At 37.8% G+C, this 22,794-nt stretch overlaps 1 protein-coding gene across 5 annotated transcripts; it reads right to left on the bottom strand.

The window, feature by feature from the left end:
• Positions 1-1,182: 1,182 nt before the first annotated feature.
• Positions 1,183-22,794, bottom strand: PRMT7 (protein arginine methyltransferase 7). Of its 5 annotated transcripts, none has more exons than XM_040570787.1 (18): positions 22,487-22,633; positions 22,174-22,337; positions 21,384-21,420; positions 20,088-20,237; positions 18,695-18,803; positions 18,246-18,358; positions 16,810-17,051; positions 16,491-16,668; positions 15,304-15,431; positions 14,360-14,498; positions 13,733-13,816; positions 12,255-12,302; positions 11,013-11,102; positions 10,181-10,342; positions 8,974-9,048; positions 8,069-8,229; positions 6,843-6,939; positions 1,183-1,633 (listed from the first exon to the last, which is right to left on the bottom strand). In XM_040570787.1, exons 2-18 carry the CDS (start codon positions 22,266-22,268, stop codon positions 1,400-1,402), a joined length of 2,142 nt encoding a protein of 713 aa, XP_040426721.1. In that variant the 5' UTR covers positions 22,269-22,337; positions 22,487-22,633; the 3' UTR covers positions 1,183-1,399. The 5 variants fall into 5 exon arrangements, with proteins under 5 accessions (XP_040426721.1, XP_040426720.1, XP_040426722.1 ...); XM_040570786.1 differs by lacking the exon at positions 22,487-22,633 and adding an exon at positions 22,645-22,794 and having other exon boundaries at positions 1,184-1,633; positions 22,174-22,336; XM_040570788.1 differs by lacking the exon at positions 22,487-22,633 and adding an exon at positions 22,645-22,794 and having other exon boundaries at positions 1,184-1,630; positions 22,174-22,336.

Raw genomic sequence — 22,794 nt, 5'->3', positions numbered from 1 at the left:
TTCCTCTTCAAAAGCTTTCCACTAAAATGCCATTACTATGAGGCTTCACTCACAGGAAACGAGCGACAAGAAGTATCATGGACAACTCTTGGACATCAACTAAGGAGATAAAGAGACCCTAATTGCTACTACTGTTTTAAAACACCACAGGCATAAGCACGCAATACTAAAGCCACTGTCTTGTCATCAGCTTACTTGGTACAAAGTCCCAGCATGCCAGGACACACATGTGGCAAGAGAGCAAGCAAAATTATATGGTAGGAGTATTTTTGTCACACCAGTTTATTACCCACATGTGTGCTTGGTTTTCTGAGTCTGAAAGTCTCACAGACAGCACTCGACACGTGAAGTTTCATTTCTGAAGTCCCACTGTTCTCCTAACGCGAAGAAAGCAGGCCTCTGACCTACAGCCCCACCACAGCCGCCCCCTCGGCGGTTTTACACCTCAGGGCCAGACCTGTCCCCGTACCCCCTCCTTCCCTCCCAGCCCCGTCAGCACAAACGCCTCCCCAGCCCGGCTTACGGGCTTTCCCGGCCGCCGTCCCTCGCCGCCTCGTCCGCCGCAGCGGGGAGAGTCGACGGGGTTCGAGGAGAAAATGGCCGCCCCCCAGCCCTCAGGCGGCAGGAGGCCAAAATGGCGGCCGGCCTGAGGAAGGGGCTCGTCCAATCAGGAGCGGGGCTGGGTCCGGGCAGGCTCCGGGGCTGAGGGGAGCGGTAGCGCGGCTGAGGCGGCCGCAATACGACGCTCCCCGACCCCAAACCGGCGGCCCTTGTGGGTCAGCACATTGAGATTCCGGTGGGATCCCCGGCTAAACTTGCTCCTGGCTGCCTCTCCCATCCTCTTCCCCAGCTGGAGGCTCCGGGAGAGTCGCTTCGTTGCTAATTAGTTCCGGATGCTTTCACAGCCCTTTCTGACTAGAGACAGGGCTGATCATCAATCCTTAAGTGTAAATGACTTTGCAGTTGCCTGCAAAGTGGGTATGAGATTATGTATGTAGGCCTACAGCACAGTCACTTCAATGTTTCCTAGAAATATTACAGTTGAGGAGAAACATGACATGTTCAAGTGCTGTAATGAATGCTGTTTGTTTCTCTCCCAACGCCATTCATCGCAGCAGCTTGATTTATTTGCTGATTCTCAGGGTTGTGAAGAATTGGTTTCTTAGATACTCTTTAACATGAAGCAAGCAGTTGCTTTATTGGAGTACAGATATAGCAGGATCCATCAGCCTTGAGAAGCAGAAGCCCAATAAATTGCAGTGCCCATTATTTCTTCCACTGCACAAGTGCCACTCTCCACCTCGGAGAGTGATGTACAAGGCCAGAAAAAGCAGAGGTTGCAGAAAATGAGAGGAGCAAGACACAACATCCACAGCAAACATGCTGCTGCTGCAATACATCAGGCAGCTGCACTTGAGCAAAACCCTGAGGAAGGAGAAAAGGCTGCTTGTCCAGTTCCAGGGTGCATGTCAGAGCTAACATACCCCAGGACCCACACGACTGCAAAGAATACCCTCCGGCGCAGGGCTTTCCCTTCACATACATGAAGATAATCAGCTCTCATTCTTTCATTAGTGCCCTTGTCCACAGAAGAGGCATCCTTAGGGCTCTCAAATCCTAGATAAGAATCCTGCTGGGAAAAAAAAAACAAAACTGGGTCAGCTTTGTGACAGTCTTTCAAAACAAAAACAAAGCCCTATGGCCTTATATGTATATACACTTTTTTTAAAAAAAAACAACATGGTTTTAATTACTGAAGTATCCAAGGATTTGCTGCCTCTGAGCCTTTATCTGCTGTATCTCGGTCAAACCTCATAAGGCTGCACTTGAAATCACACTGCACTGAGAAAACAAATGATTAAAGCAGAGCAAGGAAGTCAGGGGATTAGTTTACTCTGCATGGCCTTGAGCAAGTCATTTTTAGCTCCTGAGGCCCTAATCTTACAGCGATCTCAGGGCAGATGAAACACATTAACGCCTACACAAAGCACTCTTGCTTTTTCCTCATCTGAAAAATGTGGATAATTATACATGCCCCTCTCTGAGAAGAAGTGTCTTAATCATTAATCCACATTAAATGACTGGAAACATTGAGTTTAAAAACAAGTACCAAACCAAATTAACAGTTTGCAATGCCCCCAGAGTCAATAAGGTAAAATGGTGATGCAAGCACCCATTGTATTCAGCTCACAATCGTCACTAGAAAAAAAAAAATCTAACATTAAGAAGCTATAAGTCTCTTTGCCTCCTAACAACCAGCTGTAACTACAAATAGAATACAAAAGATGAGTGCCTAAATGAATTAGTCTTGAACTGCATTCTCTATCTTGTTAAATGCAGGAAGCCTACACAGAGCAGTTTCAAAGGGACTAATGAAGGAGAAAAGCAAGCTCCTTGATCCCAGTTCTTGAACTGTCCAGCCCTTAGACAAAAGGTACCCTTTTTGCAAACACAGGAACAAAACTTGCAGCTGCCATGACTTAACATCCTTTAAATAAAATGCGAGACTTGTCCTTCATCAGGACTAAGACAATCTCACTTTCATAAAGTATTATTCACTCGGTGTACTTAACATGAGACATTTCATCTGCCTTTTTATTGTAGGTGCAAGTCCATATTACTCTTACTAGCAGTTATCACTGGTTTTGTACTAGTTTTCTATTTCAGTACATGTATGTGTATGTATCTTATAACATCACAAGCATTTTATTTGTACAGAAAATGAGACAGCTGCATTGAAAGTCTGTGCACTCTTCCTTATAGGAAGTAAATATGTACGAACTGAAAATACATTAAAAAAAATAAAAGTGGGTTCTCAGCACCCTCTTGTGGATCAGTGGTGTGATAACCACACAGTAACAACCACCCAAGTATTAGTAAAACTTTCACCACAATTCAATGCTACAGAAAAGTTATTTTTGCAGCAGAACCACAATAGGGAATTTAAATGTGAACAGCAGAACTTTTTGATTGATGATCATTCTTAATACCTGAATAAAACCTACATCTCTAGTGCAAGCATCTCTTCTTGTGCCACAAAAAAAATCATCCAGTTACACACTGGCTCTCATGTAATATACAAGCTATAATACTATTAGTTCAGTGGTGGCAGGGGGATCATGTTTCTTTTAAAACATGCATCTATGCCTGTAGGCCTAGTTAGGATCAAACCTGTTGTCATTTAGGGAAAAAAATGCCTCTGGTGGCAGCACAGAGAAAGTTTCCTTCCAGGAGTAAATAGAATGTTCTGCTTATTAAGATGCCAACAGCTAGAAGCTCTTCAACTCAGCACATCATGGCAATGCTTCTGTCAGGTCTGGGAACAAATAGAAGTCTAAATGTTGCTGCTGGGTAGATGTTTTTCTGATAAAATGGCTTTTTTTTTTCTTTGTTTCCTTCCTGTGTTCCTGCAGTAAAATGCCTTGTGGAAGAGGACAGAGATGGAAGTATTTTGTTTTGTTTTGCTTTAAAAGCACACATATGTAAGAAATGGCCAGTATCCCCTATAAGAAGCTGTTTTCCACACAATTTACGTATCACGGTAGATTTTGAATTTTACCCTGAAGAATTTACAAAAGCCAAGGAATACTGATACATATGCTAAATCCTCCTAATTAGAGGTGAACAAAGCTTCCCCTCATTCACACAGATTCTTATCAACACAATCATCTTTTGTATGTACCAGAATTTGATGAATGATGTGACCTTTGTGAAAATGTTCCAACTGTACATGTGGTAAGGGTTTGCTTCAACATAACAGATTCCAGCATGTTCTAATCAAATCCCTAAAGCAGTTTCAGTGCCTGTCTGAATGCATAACCGTAACCAGAAACCATTCACAATGTTGATAGCCCTCACAGAGGATTAATACATGCACAAGGTTTCCCAAGCACATCTATGAGACTGTTTTTCCCTCTAAGGAACCCACAGGTGCTAAAATATGCACAGTGCTCCAGCTTTCCAGCTCCCCCTCCCCCTTTGGACAGCAGCAGCGTAATTACTGCTCCAGGCATTTTGAAACTTAAGATGTTTTTCATCACATGAAGATAATGTGATTCATATTAATTGCCACAGTTCAGTTCTGGAAGCAGAATTCTGCAGATATGCCACTACACTGTCCTTATGGCTTTCACTTTCACTACACCAACCTGTGAATCTCAATAATGTCAAGTCTCTCATTATCAAGATGGTTTAAGAATACCTCTAGGTCACCATGCCTAATACCTACTGCAATGACCACATCTCCCACATATAATACTAATAACAAACTACAAATTCCCATCGACATGGATTTCTTCCATTTTGCATGTCAGCAAATTTATGTTGATTTTTTTTTTCCTTAAGTAGTATGATTCAGGCACATATGTATGCAGTCATCTTTGAGAAGGTTAACTAACATTAGACATTAAAATATTGTAACCTCAGTTGTGGTTTTCTTTTATTTTTTTATTTATTTTTTTAAACATATAAATTCTAATATATTGCTGTACTTTCATTCTGTGTTCTCTTCAGAACACTGTAAGCTTCTGTTAGAACCTGCATCGTTTGAGAAGTAAGTGTAAAGCACCTTCAGAAGCTTTTTGTACTGCAGAACAGCAGTTCGAGCTTTCTGTGTCAGGCCACAGCAGGCAGTATCTAGCTGTTCTCTGCTGCATTCTCCCCCAAGAGACTAGAAGGTACACAATACATTCTGATTTACACAACTGTCTTTTATTGATGTTATATATAAATATGATCTTAATATAAAAATGCAGTATTTTTGAAAATACGGTAATAACTACTGGGTCTAAGATCTCTGTCAGGAAAACAGTTCTGAAAAATTTAGCAATATTTTAGATGGCTTTCAGGTCTATAAATATGATCACACTCTTAAGAATTAAAATTCCTACTCACCAGAATTACATTTCTTGGTGACAAGGCAAACTAGAGTAGGCTCCTGCTCCCTCATGGCTGCTTTCCACCATTCCTATCACTTGACAGAAGTTGCTGCTCAGAGGAAACGGGAGTAGCTCTAGCAAGCAGTTATCCCTGCAGCTGGCTGACATAATTTAGGACAGAGAGTACATTGATTTTCTACTTCACTTAATAGATCACACATACAAAACAGATACAGCAATTGATTGTCCATCTAAATCAAAATTAATTGCACACATGTGGTAACACACTGCAACCTCTGCCAATATGATTTAGAATGGAACTAAGAAAACCTCAGCTGTGGACAACATCTATTGCAGAACAACGTACAACTTACCTGAACTTGCAGATATCATTCAGACCACTGAGGGAATGAGTGTAAGCCAAAACTTTGATCATATACACACATTACATATATCCTAGAAATATGCAAGTTTTGAGACTATGGCTCTTACTTTTGTTTCTGGTCAGACAATTATCAGTTTGTCATTTCCAATTAACATGAATATGTACATATTCTAATCTCCAGGTATATCTTTCCAGACTTGGGCCACTGTCTCTTCAGAAATGCAGCGTATCAGACTCCAGCAGAATGTCAGTCCAACATACTTTAATTTACTAAACATTTCAATCTAATACTAACCAAAATGTACATTGCTTTTCCTTAATATGTGTACTAACACGTACTGCTACACATATGTAGCTTGACTTGGGGTTTCTTTTTGTGCATTCTCACGATTAGTTTCCATTTTACAGCGGCAAAAGCAAACCTAAAACCAGGTGTGTTTAACTAATTTCTATCTAATGTCAGTGTAAGGGTTAGTGTCTTCATCCACTGATATGCCATGTAATAGCCAGTACATCAACTGTTTTTTATCCCCATAACATTCAAAACCCGCAAATACCATGTAGTTTCACAATGAAACAGATGGCAGTAAGTAGGCGTACAGATATAATATAAATCCTGTTGGGAATACAGGTCCTTAAAACACTTCTCTCTACCTCTCCAGCTATACATTTTGAAAACAAGAAAGTTTTAAAAATATTTTTCAGAATGGTTTGTTTGCTTTCTGAACACAATAAAAAACAAACAAACAAACAAAAACCCTCTGCCATACAAAGTATACTGTATCAGTTTATTATAATTTAGAAATAAAAGGAAAGTATTTTATAATAGTTTAAAATCCATTGCAATATCTCCTGTCTTTGTGTCAAAATTTATAGCATACGTGACAGCACTAGGAAGGTCTGCCAGAGTTTCTGATTCAATAACAGAACTGAAGAAATAGACAGCTTGCTTGCAGTGGGGATTCCATTCACAGTTTCCCTACAGAAAAGAGTTAAAAGTGAAAGTAGTCACAACTCTAGGATATTCTTACTGGACTATTACTGGATATTATTATTATTATAATGCAACGAGAGCACAAGAGTTCTTGTTCTCAGTTCAGTATAGAAAGATCAGATAAGAGTTATCACTTTCATTGCCAACCATTCATTACAGGAATGCATAACTTGCAATCTAAAATGCTACATTGTGTACTGAAGTTGTAGAGAACAGACAGACTTGGTCAAAGAATATTTACATAGAGTACCAAAAATACTCCTTTTCCCCTCCAGTTTTTTGCTTTTGTTAAACTGAGAAAGGGAAGTTGTATAAAAGGAGTTGTATATAACTTGTATAAATGCTACTATCATCGTATCTGAGTTCTGCATGTGGTTCCAAACTACAGCTCACTCTCTTATTTTAAGGCTCATCTCCCGCTCCCCCCAAAAGTATAAACAGATAGCTCTACTAGTTCTGTCTACATAATATTCAAAGAGCTCAACAAAGAGCACTATATAAACCAAGCATAGCCAGCAGAGACCCATTTTTCAGCACTGTAATCCTACAGACTTTGAGAGATAATAAAATTAGCTTGAAGAAGTACCTTTTCGTTTGAAATCTGCATCAGTCCTGTACTAACTGAAATATCAGCAGTAAGATGATACTCCATCCACAAAACTGCTCCATGGCTTTTTCCCTTCCTGAAGAGAGATCAAAACCCATCATCATAACATTATCTTTATGTAATACTACATCCTAAACTCTGAACCTATTCCTTACGTAGCTTGGGTGAGAGCTGTAAAAGCATGAATAACTTGTTTCTTTGAATAAAAGTTGAAGAGCAGAATAAATAAAATAGATAATAGGTACATTTGGTAAATAGGTAGCAACTTTTTAAATACTTGCAAATATGAAATCTAAAAAATAAAATGAAGAGGAACATAAGTCATAACTAATCTGTTAAGAAACAGTCATTTAACAAGCAGTCAAGATTGCACAGCATATAGTATACAGTGTATTTGGGGAGCACATCCTTCAGAGACCCCAGTTTATATTGTTTCTGCATTTTGGGGAAAACCACACATCCCATCTCACTTCAAGTCTCTGCTCCACAAGGCACAGAGGTCATGCTAGCATGTTGCCTCTAAAATACAACTAGTGCAAAGGCACAGAGATCCTATATGCAGATGGTTCTGGATTTTGTGAAATCATTCATTTGGTTTCACAAAGAAAAACATACAACTGCAACAATGTTTAAGTTATGTAAACTAGATAGACAAAAGTACCTTCTTCCTGTTTTTTAATTCTTAACTGCATTTCATTCTTGAATTGAAATAACTACAAACTGTAGTTAGATTATAGTTAAAAGTATCTCAGATGATGTGAAAAATATCAAGATTGTTAGAATTATAGTTAAAGGGAAAGATAATGGACACTTCAAAGCTGTTAAACAGAGTAATATGGAAAGATAAATAGAAGCTTTGTCTGCAAGAACTCAGCAACAAGAACAAATTCCATAATTAAAAACTTCCAGACAATAGTTTGTTTTCTATAAACTATAAATTAACCTGTTTATGTTTTAAATCATGGTAAAAGCTGACAAAATGTTATTTATGAAATAAGGGTATATTATCTGAGAAATTACCCCTTACTGTTATAGCCCATTGTAAGTCACCACAGGAAATTCACATCAGAGTGAATTCCACAACTTTAGGTTACATTTTTAAAAACTGTAAAGTACAATCCCGCTAGCTAACCATAACACACACAGTTTAAAGATGAGGTAAAAAAAAAAAAATAGAGAACATTTATTGCAATGAGAAAACTCACCGTAAAAGATTTACAGAACCCTCTGTGCTGAGACAGTGTTGTGGTACAGTCTCTCTGAAGTCAAATATCAAAACTTCGAGGGGGTCAGAAAGTGACTTGCAAGGATATTCCCACAAAGGGTGAGGTTCTGCTTCCTTGGATTCCCTAAAATCCAGAGAACTCTGAAGAAAAAAAGTAAAAAAACTAAAAACAACTCTAAGGCAAATAGTCCTTGTTTTCAAGTTAACTTTGTATCCTGAACCCAGAATATTTAAACAATAAAGTTCCAAGAGGACAGGACTTTACTTCTTAAGCACAAGGAAAAAAATATACTACATGTATGAATTAATTGCTAGGACTACAGTCCTCAGTAGTCAGACAAAAATGTGCACTTTCAAGATACAATGCATTTAAGCTTCTCTTCTCCCTTGAGATGAACTCTACTCTAGAACTACCTGTACTCCTCCACAAAGACTAGAAAGGCAATCTAAATGGCCACCTCAAATATGGAGATAAAAATCTCACCCATCATATCTGTTTCTTGGAAGCCAAAGAGCCTTTTTCTCTCAAAAGTACCTGCAAGGGCAAGTAAGTGCTGCAGGATTCATTTATAAACAACTCCGACCTGATTTTTTTCAAGCACAGAATAGAGAACAGGATTTTTCTTTTTGGATAATGGAAGCATTTCAAAAGCATTGCAAGTGGTTTGAAAACTGAACAGCTTGACAAATGACAAGACATGCACAACCCCACAACCCCTTTTGCAAGAACTAAAGAGCCACAATATTTATGAGAAACTGAAACAATGGTGTTCTGTCTAACATTCACAGTTTTAAACAGTCACTAGATACATTTTTTCTTAAGCCAAGGTTAGTTTTGTTCTCTTTTGCTAAGACTTGTGCTGAAATTATTTTCAGTCTTCTTACTTTAATCATATCATCCATAGTCCGGACATCAAAACCTTCACACATGCCACAAGGACTCCGGATTCTCCATAAGTCCTAAAAAGGAATATAGGATATTCTTTGGCTCTGTTAATGGAAATAGCTTTAGCTGTGAACTAAACTGTTAGTAAACTGCATACACCTACTTAAAAACGTTGATTGATTTGTCCTTAAACCTCTGCTTCCTATTACATGCTGATTCAGATTTACATTATTTTCTCAGAATATATTTCATATTCTCTACATTTTTGCAGAAAACTGTGAAAGCAGAAAACCGAAAAATATGCAGTGTGGGTGATCAGTCCCCCAGGGAAAAAAAACATACATGTTTTCAGATGCACAAATTAAAGGTGGAAGTGAGGTAACAAGGCTAAAGAGTATTAGAATAAGGAAACTACTAAGGGAAAGGAGGCTTAGACACAAAACTACACACTTGGTGAATTAGAAGGAAGAAAAGAGTGAGAAAAGAGCTGGCATCTTGAAAAGATAAACTGAAGATTATGCTTATGTGAATATATGTTAGATTACACTCATTTTTTGTTTCATAGATATATTTTAGTGAGTTTCAGACTAAAGAGTTCCTTCACTTATGCTATTGGACAGAAACTTCGCATATTAAGTACTTTTGTAATTTCCATTGTCATTGTAGGCAAACTCTTAATAACCTTTACTGATCATCTTAGGGTCCTTAAAAAAAAAAAAAAAAGTGTACCTTTGTAAAATTTCCGAAAGATTACTTTTCAAAGTAGTATGAACACTATTATGCCCAAGTTTAGAACTGTGTGCAGTCTCTAGTTGTTCAAAGAAAATGAACATGCAGTTATGAATCCTGCTTACAGTCTTACACTAAAAAAAATCATTTTAAAAACTGTTATTTTACAGAATGTAACATTTTATAAATAACCCCAGTTCTGACATGCTTCAGTGATAACCTAAGGAACTACTTTAAAACATTCAGTCTTTTCAATGAAAATGGCAAAAAATTTCAAGGTAATTTTCTGATAAGGGATTGTAGATATGGTAAAACTCATTTTCAAGATGTTCCATATTCTTTACTCAGGTGTTAAGTGCAACGCATATCAAAGTGAACAGTATGAAGACAAGATAAACTTGGCATTAAAAACTCCTGAAAGAGTACTCAGTTTTAAGTGAATTCATATTAATATCAAGTGGTTCTAAACAACCTCACCTGAAACTCCACGATCATCATGTGCAAAGAAGCAGACTGAGGCAGGACAGTGACATTGCTGGCAAGATGCTTGCACACAGCTGTCCTAGCATACCAGAAATACAGGTTATGCCACGGCAACAAACTTGTAGTGAAAAACGGCTCTCCAACAAGAACGGAAATCTTGGCAAACAAAGGAAGAGATAAAAAGCATTATCATAAAGAACAACAGCTCCAACAATAACACAGGCTGTTTATAACTTCAGTAGATGACAATGCAATACAGCAAGCATTGACATCTAGATAAAAACTTCTCCATACAGATTTAATTACTGCATACACTGCATAACATAAATCTTTTTAGGGTTCTAGACAGTGAATTCTAACATGAAATTCCATGCAACAAAGTCCAATAAAAAAATGTTGCAGTTTTAAGTTGGAAAGCTTTGGAAGAAGAGTCACAGAGCTTTGAAAATTTTAATTTAAGGATGCTGGTACTTCCTGATAGACTATGATCTACTGATTGGCTTCAGGAAGAAGAGCTACAGACTAGCAACACATACACAGTTAAACTGGTTCAACTGCTGTTAAAACTGGTGTAGATCATGCAAGAAAGGAAAGTCATATCCTTCCAAAAACAAAGCAAAAAAATGAAAAAGAAAACCAACCCAAAGCCTTTAGATTAAGCTTCATTTAGTTTCAGTAAGACAAAGTCTCAACTGTCTGCTCACTACACTTTGTATGGACTGTGGTTCATTGTGGTTACAGTAGCACACAAGGAAAACAAAAGTCATTTTCACTCTCCCCTCCCTGCCAGGCCACTGAAATTCAGTACAGGACAACTATTACATACCTTTTTATCTTCCAAATGAGATGATGTCAGTGACTCAGGACGTGCTTCTAGTATTTTGATTTTATCTTCAAGATGATTTGCCTTAAAAAACTAAAATAAAAGTAACATTCTGTCTTTATGAAAATCTACATTTGAAATTCAAACCTACATCAAAATAATAATTTAACAAAGAAAAAAAATAAACAAGAAAGAAAGAAATACCTACAAGAAATTTTAAGAAAATGCCTTCCTAAACTCAGCTCTGAGGATGATACAAGCCTGTTCCTGAAGGGTGCACACCGTTAGTGCCAAAATGTCACACCTAGTGAGCTAAAGGACGTGACCCTCCTATTCCTTCAATTAAGTACATAAAAGGCAGATGTCACAACATTTGCCTCACCTTCATTCATCTGCATTCTGAAGCATATGGGAAGGACAGTCAAGAAAGAGAAATATTACTGGAACTATGAATACACTGAATAATTGGCTTGTGATTGAAACCAGGTTTGCATCCTAATTGCCTATGTTTTTATAGTCTTTAAGACTATATAGTGCCATCTGAAACAGACACAGATGAGCAGGGACTTCAAGAAACTGCTTTTAATCACTTCTTAGATATTAGCTGCCTCTTCTGAATAGTCTGCACTTTGCCAGAGGGTCCTCCTGTACTCTACCTAAAGGAGCAGCTGAAAAATCACCTGCAGTTTGGACTCACTGTCTACTTTCTCTTAAAAGCGGTACAGAAAAGAAGCATTCCCATTCTTGTCTCAGCTGGAAGAAAGAACTGCTAGTTGCCACCTTCCAGATTAGACTGGTACAAACTACGTGATGCTCTCACATTCCACTAAACTTCAGAAACAAACAGCTTGGTTTTTATCAGCAATGCAATGACAGCAGCAGAGCAGAAGCTCAGGCAGGTATCTGCAAGGAGAGATCAAGCACTTGCAGCTTTAACTCCCTCTGCTCAGGTCAACGTACCCAGTGACCTATTCAGCTTGTTACAGCTGTGAGATCGGACATCTCTCACATGGGATATATTCCTCCAAGTATTAGCACACAGCTCTGTACAACTTATTAAAAAACACGAACACCTCCCCCCAGTATCTTTCTGCCTCCCTCTGTTGTGTCAAACTGTATGATCAAATGCATTCACTTATCTTATTTAACTCCCAAGCAATTACGTAAGGACAATCCAAATCATCAGCATTGGCATTAGAAATGCCAAGAGTTCATTTACCACTTCAAGACAAAATTGAAACTCACTTTCTCCATGACAGAACGGGACACTGCAGAGTTTTCTAATGTAAATACCTAAAGAAAATACATAACAGTTAAAAGATTACATAGTTAGTACCTCAGCACTTCTGTTTCCAACCAATTCCAACCTTGTTTCCAGCAAGGGAAATATTTTGATGCCCTAATGAACTATGCACCCATTCTACAGCCCATTGTCACATGCTTCTTAAACAGTAACAAAAAACGCTCAATAGCTACAGGCTAAATAATGTGTTTTCACAGCTGCACAAGAAAAAAACACACACAATAGACCGTAACTATTTATTTTCCATTTTTAAGATGCACATAACATCGTTTGCTCTAGGCATGTATTACCCCTGAATAAATGCAAGGATATTGCTAAAAAGGAAACTCTTACAGCAAAATCCTCAAACCCAGGCTGCAGTCAGCTAGATGTTCAAATTCTCACTCTGACAACAGTTTGGGGATTTAGGTTCATCCTGATGGGAGCTTTAGGAAGAACTGTTTTCCTTCTGGACGTATGTGAATAAGGAGTGCATCACCCTGACTTCAGCTCAGCAGAGAAAGAAAACAGGTCACTTACAACTGACCCCATCACCAGTGTAACAAATCAACCCCCATCAGGTTCTTACCGCTTGTAATCGTGGTTTAACACGATCTGATCACGCTAGCTGGAGAGAGCTCTGATGTGCACTGCAGCACACCAGCCTTTTGAAGCTAGTACCTCTATCCTTTATTCTATTTAATCTTTTAAAGCTCCTTTACCCACACTGTATTTTACAGTGTCAGTTCTACTGGTACCTTTCTGCTGAGAGAAGCTTTCCCAAAGCTAAGTATTTCAGAGGTTATCCAGAATATATCCATTCATCTGCTCTTTCAAATGCAGAATAGATTTTTACTTCAAACTTTGTATCAGACATTAGATATTCCTGGATATTCAGTCCAACTGATTTTTCAGACTTCAGTTTGAGGGCCCCGTGCAAACCCACATCACGTAAGGTATATACGTAAGGGAGCCAGCCAGGCAACTCTCAGTCTTACATCTACACAGATTCAGTATTCTTAAAGCTTCTTATCTTGCTGTTACAGCCCTTTCACTACAGAATAGATAATAAATGTAATTATAGAATGGTGAAGAGAAAAGAAAAAAACCTGCCAGACATTTTGGTCGGTAGAAAGAGTATTTTCGAAAGCACCAAGATATAAGAAGGTAAACAGCAATCAACGAGAAATGAAAAACAGCACTTCCATTCAAGGCTATGCACTGGTAAACATCAAAATTGGTTACTGTTATCTCCCTAGACTTCAGCTTGAACAGAGACAAATTTAACCTGCATTTCATCACAATTGGAGCCTCCTTCACACTTGGCACTAAAGAGGCTCTGGAAATAATTCAATAAAGGGCCAGAGTACGACAGAACCCAAAATACCAAGCTAAAATGAAAAGATCAGAAAAAAAAAATAAACAGGAGGAAGTAATATACCTGCTTTGCTCCAAGATAGTGAGCCAGCACAGGCAGCAGACTGCCATCACTGATACAAAGGCAAACACTATCTGTTCTCAGAACCTACAGGAAAATAAATTGCCATTGTTATTCCTATTCCAGATGAAAGAGTTTAAGTTCTAGACATTTTGAAGGCATTTTTCCCCACTTCACACAGTTCCATAGCAAATAAGGACTGAGAGATACAATGATTAATACAACCACTTCACCCAGAACAGATTACTCTAAGAAATGTTCATATAATCCCTTGCTTTAGGTCTGAAAAAGTCAGCATAAACACATATTGGGTGTTTAGAAGAATGTATGTTTTGATTTCAACGTGATCCTAAGAAGTCTGTCTTTATCCTATCACCAATACTCCTTTTCACAAGTGCACAGAGCTGCTACAAGTTTCTATCCAAAAAATGGCTGCTTGCTATTAAAACAAAAAACACCAAAAATGTACCATGACAAAATCCAACTTACATTTGCTGATGTAAATAAAACATACCTTATGAGTAAACTCCTTAGCAAAGGAGAAAGAGATTCCAAAAATAATTAGTTCAAATAAAACAATACACACATCTGTCACATAAGCCAGAAAACCTACAGGCAACATGCACTCACATTCATCAAAGACTTGATGTACTGGCGTGTTCTGTTCTGATCATTTAATTCTCCAAAGCGTGGTCTATTCCAAAGAAGGTGAGCCTGACATCTACAAACTGGACTCTCAACACAAACATCTGCTTTATTGTCTTCTCCTCTGGAAGTATGCGTGGGGGAAGCAGAAATTAAATGAAAGATTAACTACAGCACCAAAGATTTGTTTTCCCAAACAGGTAAATTCATGCATTTTAACTAGCATGCACATTAATGCATATAGACTCCACTGGTACTTGTTCAAATTTACTAGCTCCCCAGCGACACGTTTTTAGACTTTGCATTTCAAAATAAAAGGAGCCAAAAAGGCCAATTTTTGCCTTTACAGAAAAAAAATAAAATCCCACTGGACTGGTCTCTGGTGGTTAGGTATTTTAGGCTTTGAACTTTTAGAAAAAAAGTTGCTTGTTTGGACTCCTAATTGGAACATTTAAAAAAAAAAAAAAAAAACGTCTTGGCTGCTACGGTCATCACAACCAACACGATTAAGCTTCTTTTGAGAGCTTAATCCTTATGTCTTTTCCTCAAGTTAAAAAGACGATGCTGACTGGGAATATAGGAAATGAAGAGAGACAAAATGGCAATTACTTCACTGTCTTACCTACATTCTAGCTCAGCTAAGTTATGTTTTAGGAGTTCCAGGAACCAACCACAGGTAGTTTTCATTTCTCTGCTACACACACCACCACCAGGAATAAGGCTGCAGTCCAAAGCTCAATTGTGTTTCTATGAATCGCTTTTTTTTTTCCACCTGTTCATTTAAGCGAGTTTTAGTTCATTTACATTTTTAGTAATTTTTGTAGTCTCTTGGGTTTTGTGGAAGAGGAAGACAAAACAGCACATCTCTACGAGCAAACAGTGCAGCTTGGAATAAGGTGCACCCCTTTTTTTTACCCACATATTGTTACCTGGCTTTCTGCAGCTTATACCACACAGAGTACTCATCACGACAGGCAGTCAGGTACACCTTCTCACCCTGGAGAACTGGCTCCTCCCTTGGCAGAAAATACACACACTGCATCCAGTGATCTCTCCACTGAAAAGGAGTTGAGAGACAGAACATTAGGGATTAACTCATAAATAGTACATGAGAAGTAAACAAATAACAGGAAATCAATTAGTAAGAATGGGCTTGACTTCAAAGCACTGATACATGACTAGTTGAAAGAACCTTGTTTATGTTAGCAAGACTGACTAAGGCCTAATACTGGGTATTGAAGGTACTTGATACAGATTTCTTACAACAGAATAAGTCAGAGATCACAGGCTTGCTGAGTAACTAAGCTTGTGTTTTATGAAATGAAAAACAAATCAAAAAATTAATTTATTAATGCTGGTTTGCCTCTATAGTTCACTTATGTTAGAAACCCATATTAGAAACAGTGACCAGTGTCTGGAGTTTTGTGTATCAAATGAGCTCAATCAGTGTCATTATGATATGACATCACAACTATTTTGTGTTTCTAAAATCTGTTTTCTGCACTGAAAGTGTTTTAAGCTAAATGCCCTTTAATGCCCTGAAGCTTGCTAGTTTTCAATTTTATCCTCAAACACAGTAAGTGTAAGAAATCATTTCGTAGTTTCTGTTTGACCAAGTTTATCCTGCAAGTAAATACAAAAACACGGGAGTCTGATTTAATAGTGATCTCCTATTCCTCTAAATATCCAGTATCAACTCATCCACACCATCCTTCTTTATGTGAATATAAATATATTACCATAAAGCTAACACGTATTTGGAAATTTAATACAATAACTACATGGAAGCAAAACACAGAATAACAATTTGACTAGGGATGGAGACTATTTAAGGAAAAATATGTGGAAGTCTTTGTTGAAAGTAACAGAAAGAAATCAAGAATCGTACATTTAGAAGACAGCTTCAGTTTTTAAGTTCTACATTAAAGCAAACCTAAAATGGGTGCATAATTAACTTAGCACTTCTACATTTTGTTTATCATCTTCCAACACATAAAATAGCAGCAAAGTTCCTATACAGTTTACAAGACAGCTGCTTAAATCACCCAGTATGACCTTTACTTAAAATAATTACTGCAAGTCATTTGCTGAAAAGTATCTGAAGGCTCAGCATTACCTGGAAAGCAGAAGTGGATTTTACCCAGTATGGAGCCATTGTGCAATTTATCGTCCCGGAGGGGTCCATGTCAATATCCCACCAAGAAAGTACGATTTGTGCCTTGCCAGATTTTACAGGCTCCAGCTGCACTCTGTAGTAGGTAGAAGCACTCCTTACTGGCTTACTGAAATCCACACTGCAGAGAAGCATCAAAATTGTAAAAAGAAATACTCAGCACTCTTCAGAAATTCTCACCCGCTTCCTACGCTGAATGCACAATTTATACCAAAAGCACAACAGGAAAATTTTGCTTTGAACAAAACAATGCCTAGCTTACCTGAACATTGTCACCACATCACTAAGGACAGTGAAGTCATTTGAAGGCATCTGGTTCAGTTGGATATCACAAACAGAAGGAACACCTGGACAGTTCTCCATTTCTGAAGGGCAAACGACAATTTTTTCACCGTCCTCTGCTTCGACACAAACAGGAAACAGTTTGTTCCAGGACCACATTCTTTTGGATTCCACTAACTGGACATACACTGTTGCCCTGTGAGGCACTGCCTCACATCCTTCCTAAGTGTTCAGAACAAAAGGTAGAAGCATTCAACAAAGTGACTTCTTAACACGCACAAGAATTAAATCAGCTGAAACATGAAACAATTTAAAGAACACGTAGTTGGACTGAGAACTTTGAAATCTTAAAACTCCAATTATTTCAGAGACTCTTCTCTTTACCTCTCTGTGAAATGTTACACTTATCCATCCTGTCAGGTGTCTTTCAGAAGGCCAGATCACTTTGTTATATTAATGACACAACAGAACAGTTTATTTGCTGAGTTAAACTTGCATCGCAGTTCCCATACTGAGATGAGGAATCCGTCTGGAGCTTCTCCAGGCACATTACTATTAAGCTATCATCATTAACACAGAATTTGTGTTTGCAATGAGTAAATCAGAAAAATAATGGCTCAAATATTTATTTAATGACAACTTTTTGACCCTGATTAAAGGGCAGAAAACGTTAACAGTTGTTCTAAAAAACACAATGTGAACTATGAGCTAACTGAATTCCAAGATCAATGCTTTTGTAAAATGTACTAATTACAATTTACAGTTAAATGTGGGAAGCTGTACAAAGTTATGGAGTGATATTGTTTTTATATGTAAAACACGTGAAATGAAGCCTAGAAAGCTAAAGTGTCATCTACCTTTTAACTAAAGGGAAAAATTGAAAAGGGTAAAGGAGAAAGCCATAAAATTATATCCATGGATTACATGTCAAAAAAACCCACTGGCTGTTAATTTAAATACAACGTTTAAACTATCTCCCCAGGCAAAAAACACGCTGAGCGGCAAGTGCCTCCTCTTACAAGGAAAATGAATGCCAAGGACGTGAAGTCCATCAAATTTAGGAGGAGAAAAAAAATGTTTTTGAAAACATCTTGGAACCCATTTGTCATTGGAACCAACTACTAAGGAAAGCTCCAAATTAGAACTGGATACCTTTCTGAAAGACATTTGCTAAGCAGCAAGTTATTAGTTTTAATATAAAATTAAGCATAATTTCAGAGATGGTAATTTATGATACATACCCCAACAGCTTTATTCTAGGAATGAATGTAGTAAATTATTATCTGAATAAGAAATTAGCACAGCTGCTGGATTATTTACAAATTATACAGAAGCCTAAATCAAATATAACCTCCATCCTATTCCAAAAAAGACAAGAGTTTCCCTAGGAATAAATAACAGACTGTATTTTCTTACCCGTACAAGGTATTTGTGCGCATGCTCATATGTTGGTAAGGCACCTTCTCCTATCAGCTCTGTGTCAAATAATTCTGTTACCAGGATATTCGCACGACACTGCATATCTCCATCTTAAAGACATAATTTAATATTGTAATACTAAGACCATATAAGCCTTTCAAGATGTTATGCTGAAAAGGCAAGTCATTCAAAAATTTATTCCTGCCAGAGAACCTGCTGAAGAATGCAAAATAATTCCCTGTAAAAGTTTAATAAGAAATTCAAATGACTACTTAAATATTACTAAAAACACTTCCTTTCAAAGTAACCTTCCAATATTACTTTCTAGCTAAAAAAGAATTTCTTTCTTATAAATTAAAAACATTCAGAAAATAAGAAAAAGTCATATTCCTTCACAGTTTTGAGGTAGTTGCCAATGATTTTTAACCTAGCCTTGTATTTCTCACCTGGCCCAACTGTGACTTCAGTGGAGTGCTTGTTGATTACCTTGATCTTGTCACAAAAACCATTTTTCTCCACTATCTTCACAGCTGCATTAGCCATGGGCTTGAAAACCTGTAAATAGCAAGAGTATAACAAACTGGTAAGCAAACATTAGCTTTCAAAAATACAATACAAAATGCAGCATGTTTAGCCCTGCAAAAATTCAACTGTGTATTTTCCTGCGGTTGAAGTTCATTACCATGAAACAAGACAGCAAGCCTCATTTCAAAAGTTCATAGACCTCTAGTGTCACCGTTACCAACCCAGTATCAGCTGTCTCCAAAAGCTACACCACTTTATCTTTTGAAAACCAAAAAAAAATATACCTTATGATTTTTTTAACATTTACATTAAACAAACTCATTATTTTTAAAAATAAAGATACATATGCATTATAAAAGGCTTGGTCTCAAGATGTAATAATAATAAAAGAAAAAAATAAAAGAAAAAAAGAGCAACCAGCACTCAAATAGTCACTGGAATATTCCAAAAATGTGCTCTTATTGACAGCGTAACATTGAAGAGAAGTTTTCTTTCCTTCAGAGTGAAGAGAGTAATAAAGAAAGCAGATAGCCTGCAAATAACATAATGATGAAGAGTGTGTTGGAAGGGCTTAATGACCAGATTGTTTTTAAACTAAAAAATTTTAAATATTTTACCTGGCCACACAATTTGACTACTTAGGATAAGAAATTTGTGACCTACTTGGAACCTAGCCCAAGTTCCAAAGCTGGAATAATATATTGCTATTAGAACTTATGCACCAATAGCTCTCAAGACTGTGACCTAGGGACAAGCGAATGTTCTCTGTTTCTTCATACGCATTAAAAAAAAGAGAACTTAAACTGGTCAAAATGTTCCTATTGTTATCCTTAACATAAGTAATGGCTGTTAAGGACTATGATGCTCTATCTAATCACAGAGATGGTAAAATCAGTTTATGAGACAGTTTCTTTATTAAGATGTCATCCACATTTTAGTGGCCTGAGAAGCCACCTACAAGAGTTGAAACTTACGAAGATCAGCAATATGGTTTGAGAATACTCAAAATTTTCAAAAACATTAATCAACTTTGAGGTTTTTTAAGTAGAAGAGTCAGAACACTGTAGAATTTGACTTAGATGATCTCTACATTTACAAAAGCTGTCCCAAAAATGAAAAATGTTTTATGCCTTTTCAACTATGTTCTTGTAAGATTTACCTTTTTCACATGCATAAAAAGGCATCAAATTTGCACTTCAGAAAGCAAAGTACAAAAAAGCAAATGCACCCATGACTGATCAAGAAGACACAACAACTGTAGTTAGAGGTTATAAACACGGATGCAAGTACGTGTAATCAGTAACAAATGCTCACCTCAATTGCATAGCAGAAATCTGCACCTGCTGAAGCTGCCATCATAGACAGGAGTCCTGTGCCAGTCCCTATATCGAGAACAATTGCTTTTTCACCTCTTTCTTTTACTCGGCTCACTGCAGCACGAATACCTTGGTAATATTTCATGTTCTGTGGAAATAAATTTAAAAAAAAAAACGGGGGGGGGGAGTCAGCAACCTCTCAGCTTCATACACTTTTTTTGTGCAGAAATTTTGACTTCTTAGACTATATGAGTTCACAATCAGAAAAAGGCCTACAGACATTCTTTATGCTATACAGTCATACCATCATACCAAAGCCATTGTCAGCAAAGGCAAGCATTTTTGGAGGGAGCAGTTCATTTACAGCAAATCAATCTTATCATACCATTCTCCTCATCACCAATCAGTCAGCTATTTACATTGCATGCATAATTTACAAATACAATACATCATTTTTGGAAGGCAATAATAATAATACCCAGGTAAGATGCTACTGGTTTTGTTTTGTTTTTGATTTTTTTTCCCCTGAAAAATCACTAAAATACTCATATAGGGCCTGCACCAGGGCAAGAGCTGAAGTATCTTGGATTTAGATTCCTCTCTACATCTACTGGAAGGCATTCGTACATGAGAAACAACACGTCTAAATAGCGGCTTTTGGTTACGTGCCAATAAGAGGGGTTACAAACACAGCAGTGTTAGTAACAGGAAAGAAACCAAATGCTGCCACCTGTCAGCTAAAATATTCATATTAAAACATACCTTTACTTCATAACAGTCTATTATAGGACAATCCTTTCCAAACAATTTATTAAACCTTCCCAAATCATCTGCTATCTTTGGACATTATAAATCTAACAATATTCTGTTGGATCCCTTTCTGAACAATTATATTTAACATTTTTGACATATAATTGTAGCAGAGTTTGTTAATTTCTTATATACAATTTGCTGTCCATACATGGCTTATTAAATGCCCAATCCCACCAGCATGTTTGCTTCAGGGGTCATAATGCAGACATATGAGAAGTCTTTTAAAAGGTTATGTCAGATGTAGAGCATCAAAACGCAGCTACTGAGTGTAAATAACACATCCTGCAGTAAACAGCAGTGTACTAGAGTCAGACATAAGAAGGCACCTCCTGATCCAGCAGCAGGTCTGATATCTTGAAGAGTACAAATCCGAACACTTCATCTTTCAAAGAAACCTGTACAGTCATGCAGTGACAGATTCTCAAGAAAAGAAAAATGAGTATTTTCTCACCATTCAATAGTTTCTTGCTTCTATACTTACTCTGTCTTTATCGTGAAGCATGTCTGCGTAGCGTGATCTACAATAAATAAAATTCCAATCAAAATACTACATAGTGCAAAACACTACACAACTGCTCATATAACCTCCTTGGTTTTCGCCTATAAATGCAAAGAGTCTCAGGGCCCGTGAGCATGCAGATAACCACGACACACACTTTGAGGACTCAAGTGGTTTCTCAGATCTAAGGAATGAAGTCAGTTCACTGGTCTGGTCATCAGCATATGAGAGAACTAATTAACTGCTAGCATGTATCTGCTCTTCAGCAGTGGATTCAATACGTAGACCAAACAGCTGTGAAATAACAGCCGGGACATATGGAAGTTCATATAAAGCCATACAAAGCAATGAAAGGCTATCTAATAATGGTCTATCATTTGTTACCAAGATCCTCTCACTAAAGCTAGCATTTGTTATAACTTAGGACACAATGCATTTTTAAGCTAAATTAATAACCACTTGAGCCTGGAACAGACAATCATCAATTATTTGCTGTGTTATGTATTTTAAAGAAATTTAGCCAACATACTTTGCCACAGTTGGGTGAGTGTTGGTATTAAAATCAGAACCTCAAAAAGTGTTTTTAAAAAATTGGAACTACTTGGAGAATACTTTACAAAATTCTACATCTATAATTCTGCCCCATAAAACCCTAGGAACCATAACATTTAGACTGTCCTGCAGTGTGCTCATCTCATGTCCCTCGAATTTCTACAAAGATAAAACAAAATAATGATAGAGAAGCAAATAGTACAGTTATTTTCCAGCATACCTTGCAATTTCCTGATGGTAGTCGTAGTTCTCATCCTCTTCTAACCACTCCATGGCACCAGTGGTCGGGTTAGCCCTTCCGCAAAAGGTCTTCATGATCAATCTCTATTAATATATCATGCAATTTTGCTGATTTGCCTTCAATATAACACTTAAAATAGCGTCTGTGAACAAAGAAACAAACAAACCCAGTGAAAACAGAAATTACTTTCGCTCTGGGCACAAACACGCACCTTCCCTCATACACCCGCCTCAGCCAGCACGCTGATCGCTGCCTTCCAAGAGGAAAAACGTTTTCTAAGCTCAAACTTAGACTCACCACAGAAAAATTAACAACCAAACGGCGTTGTTTAAAAGCAAAACGCCTCCCCCACGCGGCGAAGCGCCTCATGCCGGGGGAACCCCACAGCCTGAGGGCGGACCTACAAGCTGACAGCAAAGCGCTCCGGCGAAAAGGCAGCGTTTACCCCACCTCAGAAAGGAGCTGCGGGGGGAGACGACGACCCTCTTCTCTCCTCTCCCCGTCCCCAACCAGCCTCGGGCTCGCCTCCCCTCAAAGCACCTAGCAGCCGCCACCGCTCCCCCTCAGGCCGCCCCTTCCCGCCGTGCCCCGCGCGGCGCC

This window comes from Cygnus olor, chromosome 12 (genome assembly GCF_009769625.2).
Source record: "Cygnus olor isolate bCygOlo1 chromosome 12, bCygOlo1.pri.v2, whole genome shotgun sequence".
NCBI lineage: Eukaryota > Metazoa > Chordata > Aves > Anseriformes > Anatidae > Cygnus > Cygnus olor.
Note: the sequence above shows the minus strand (reverse complement) of the source record. Positions and strands in the feature narration are given on the sequence as shown.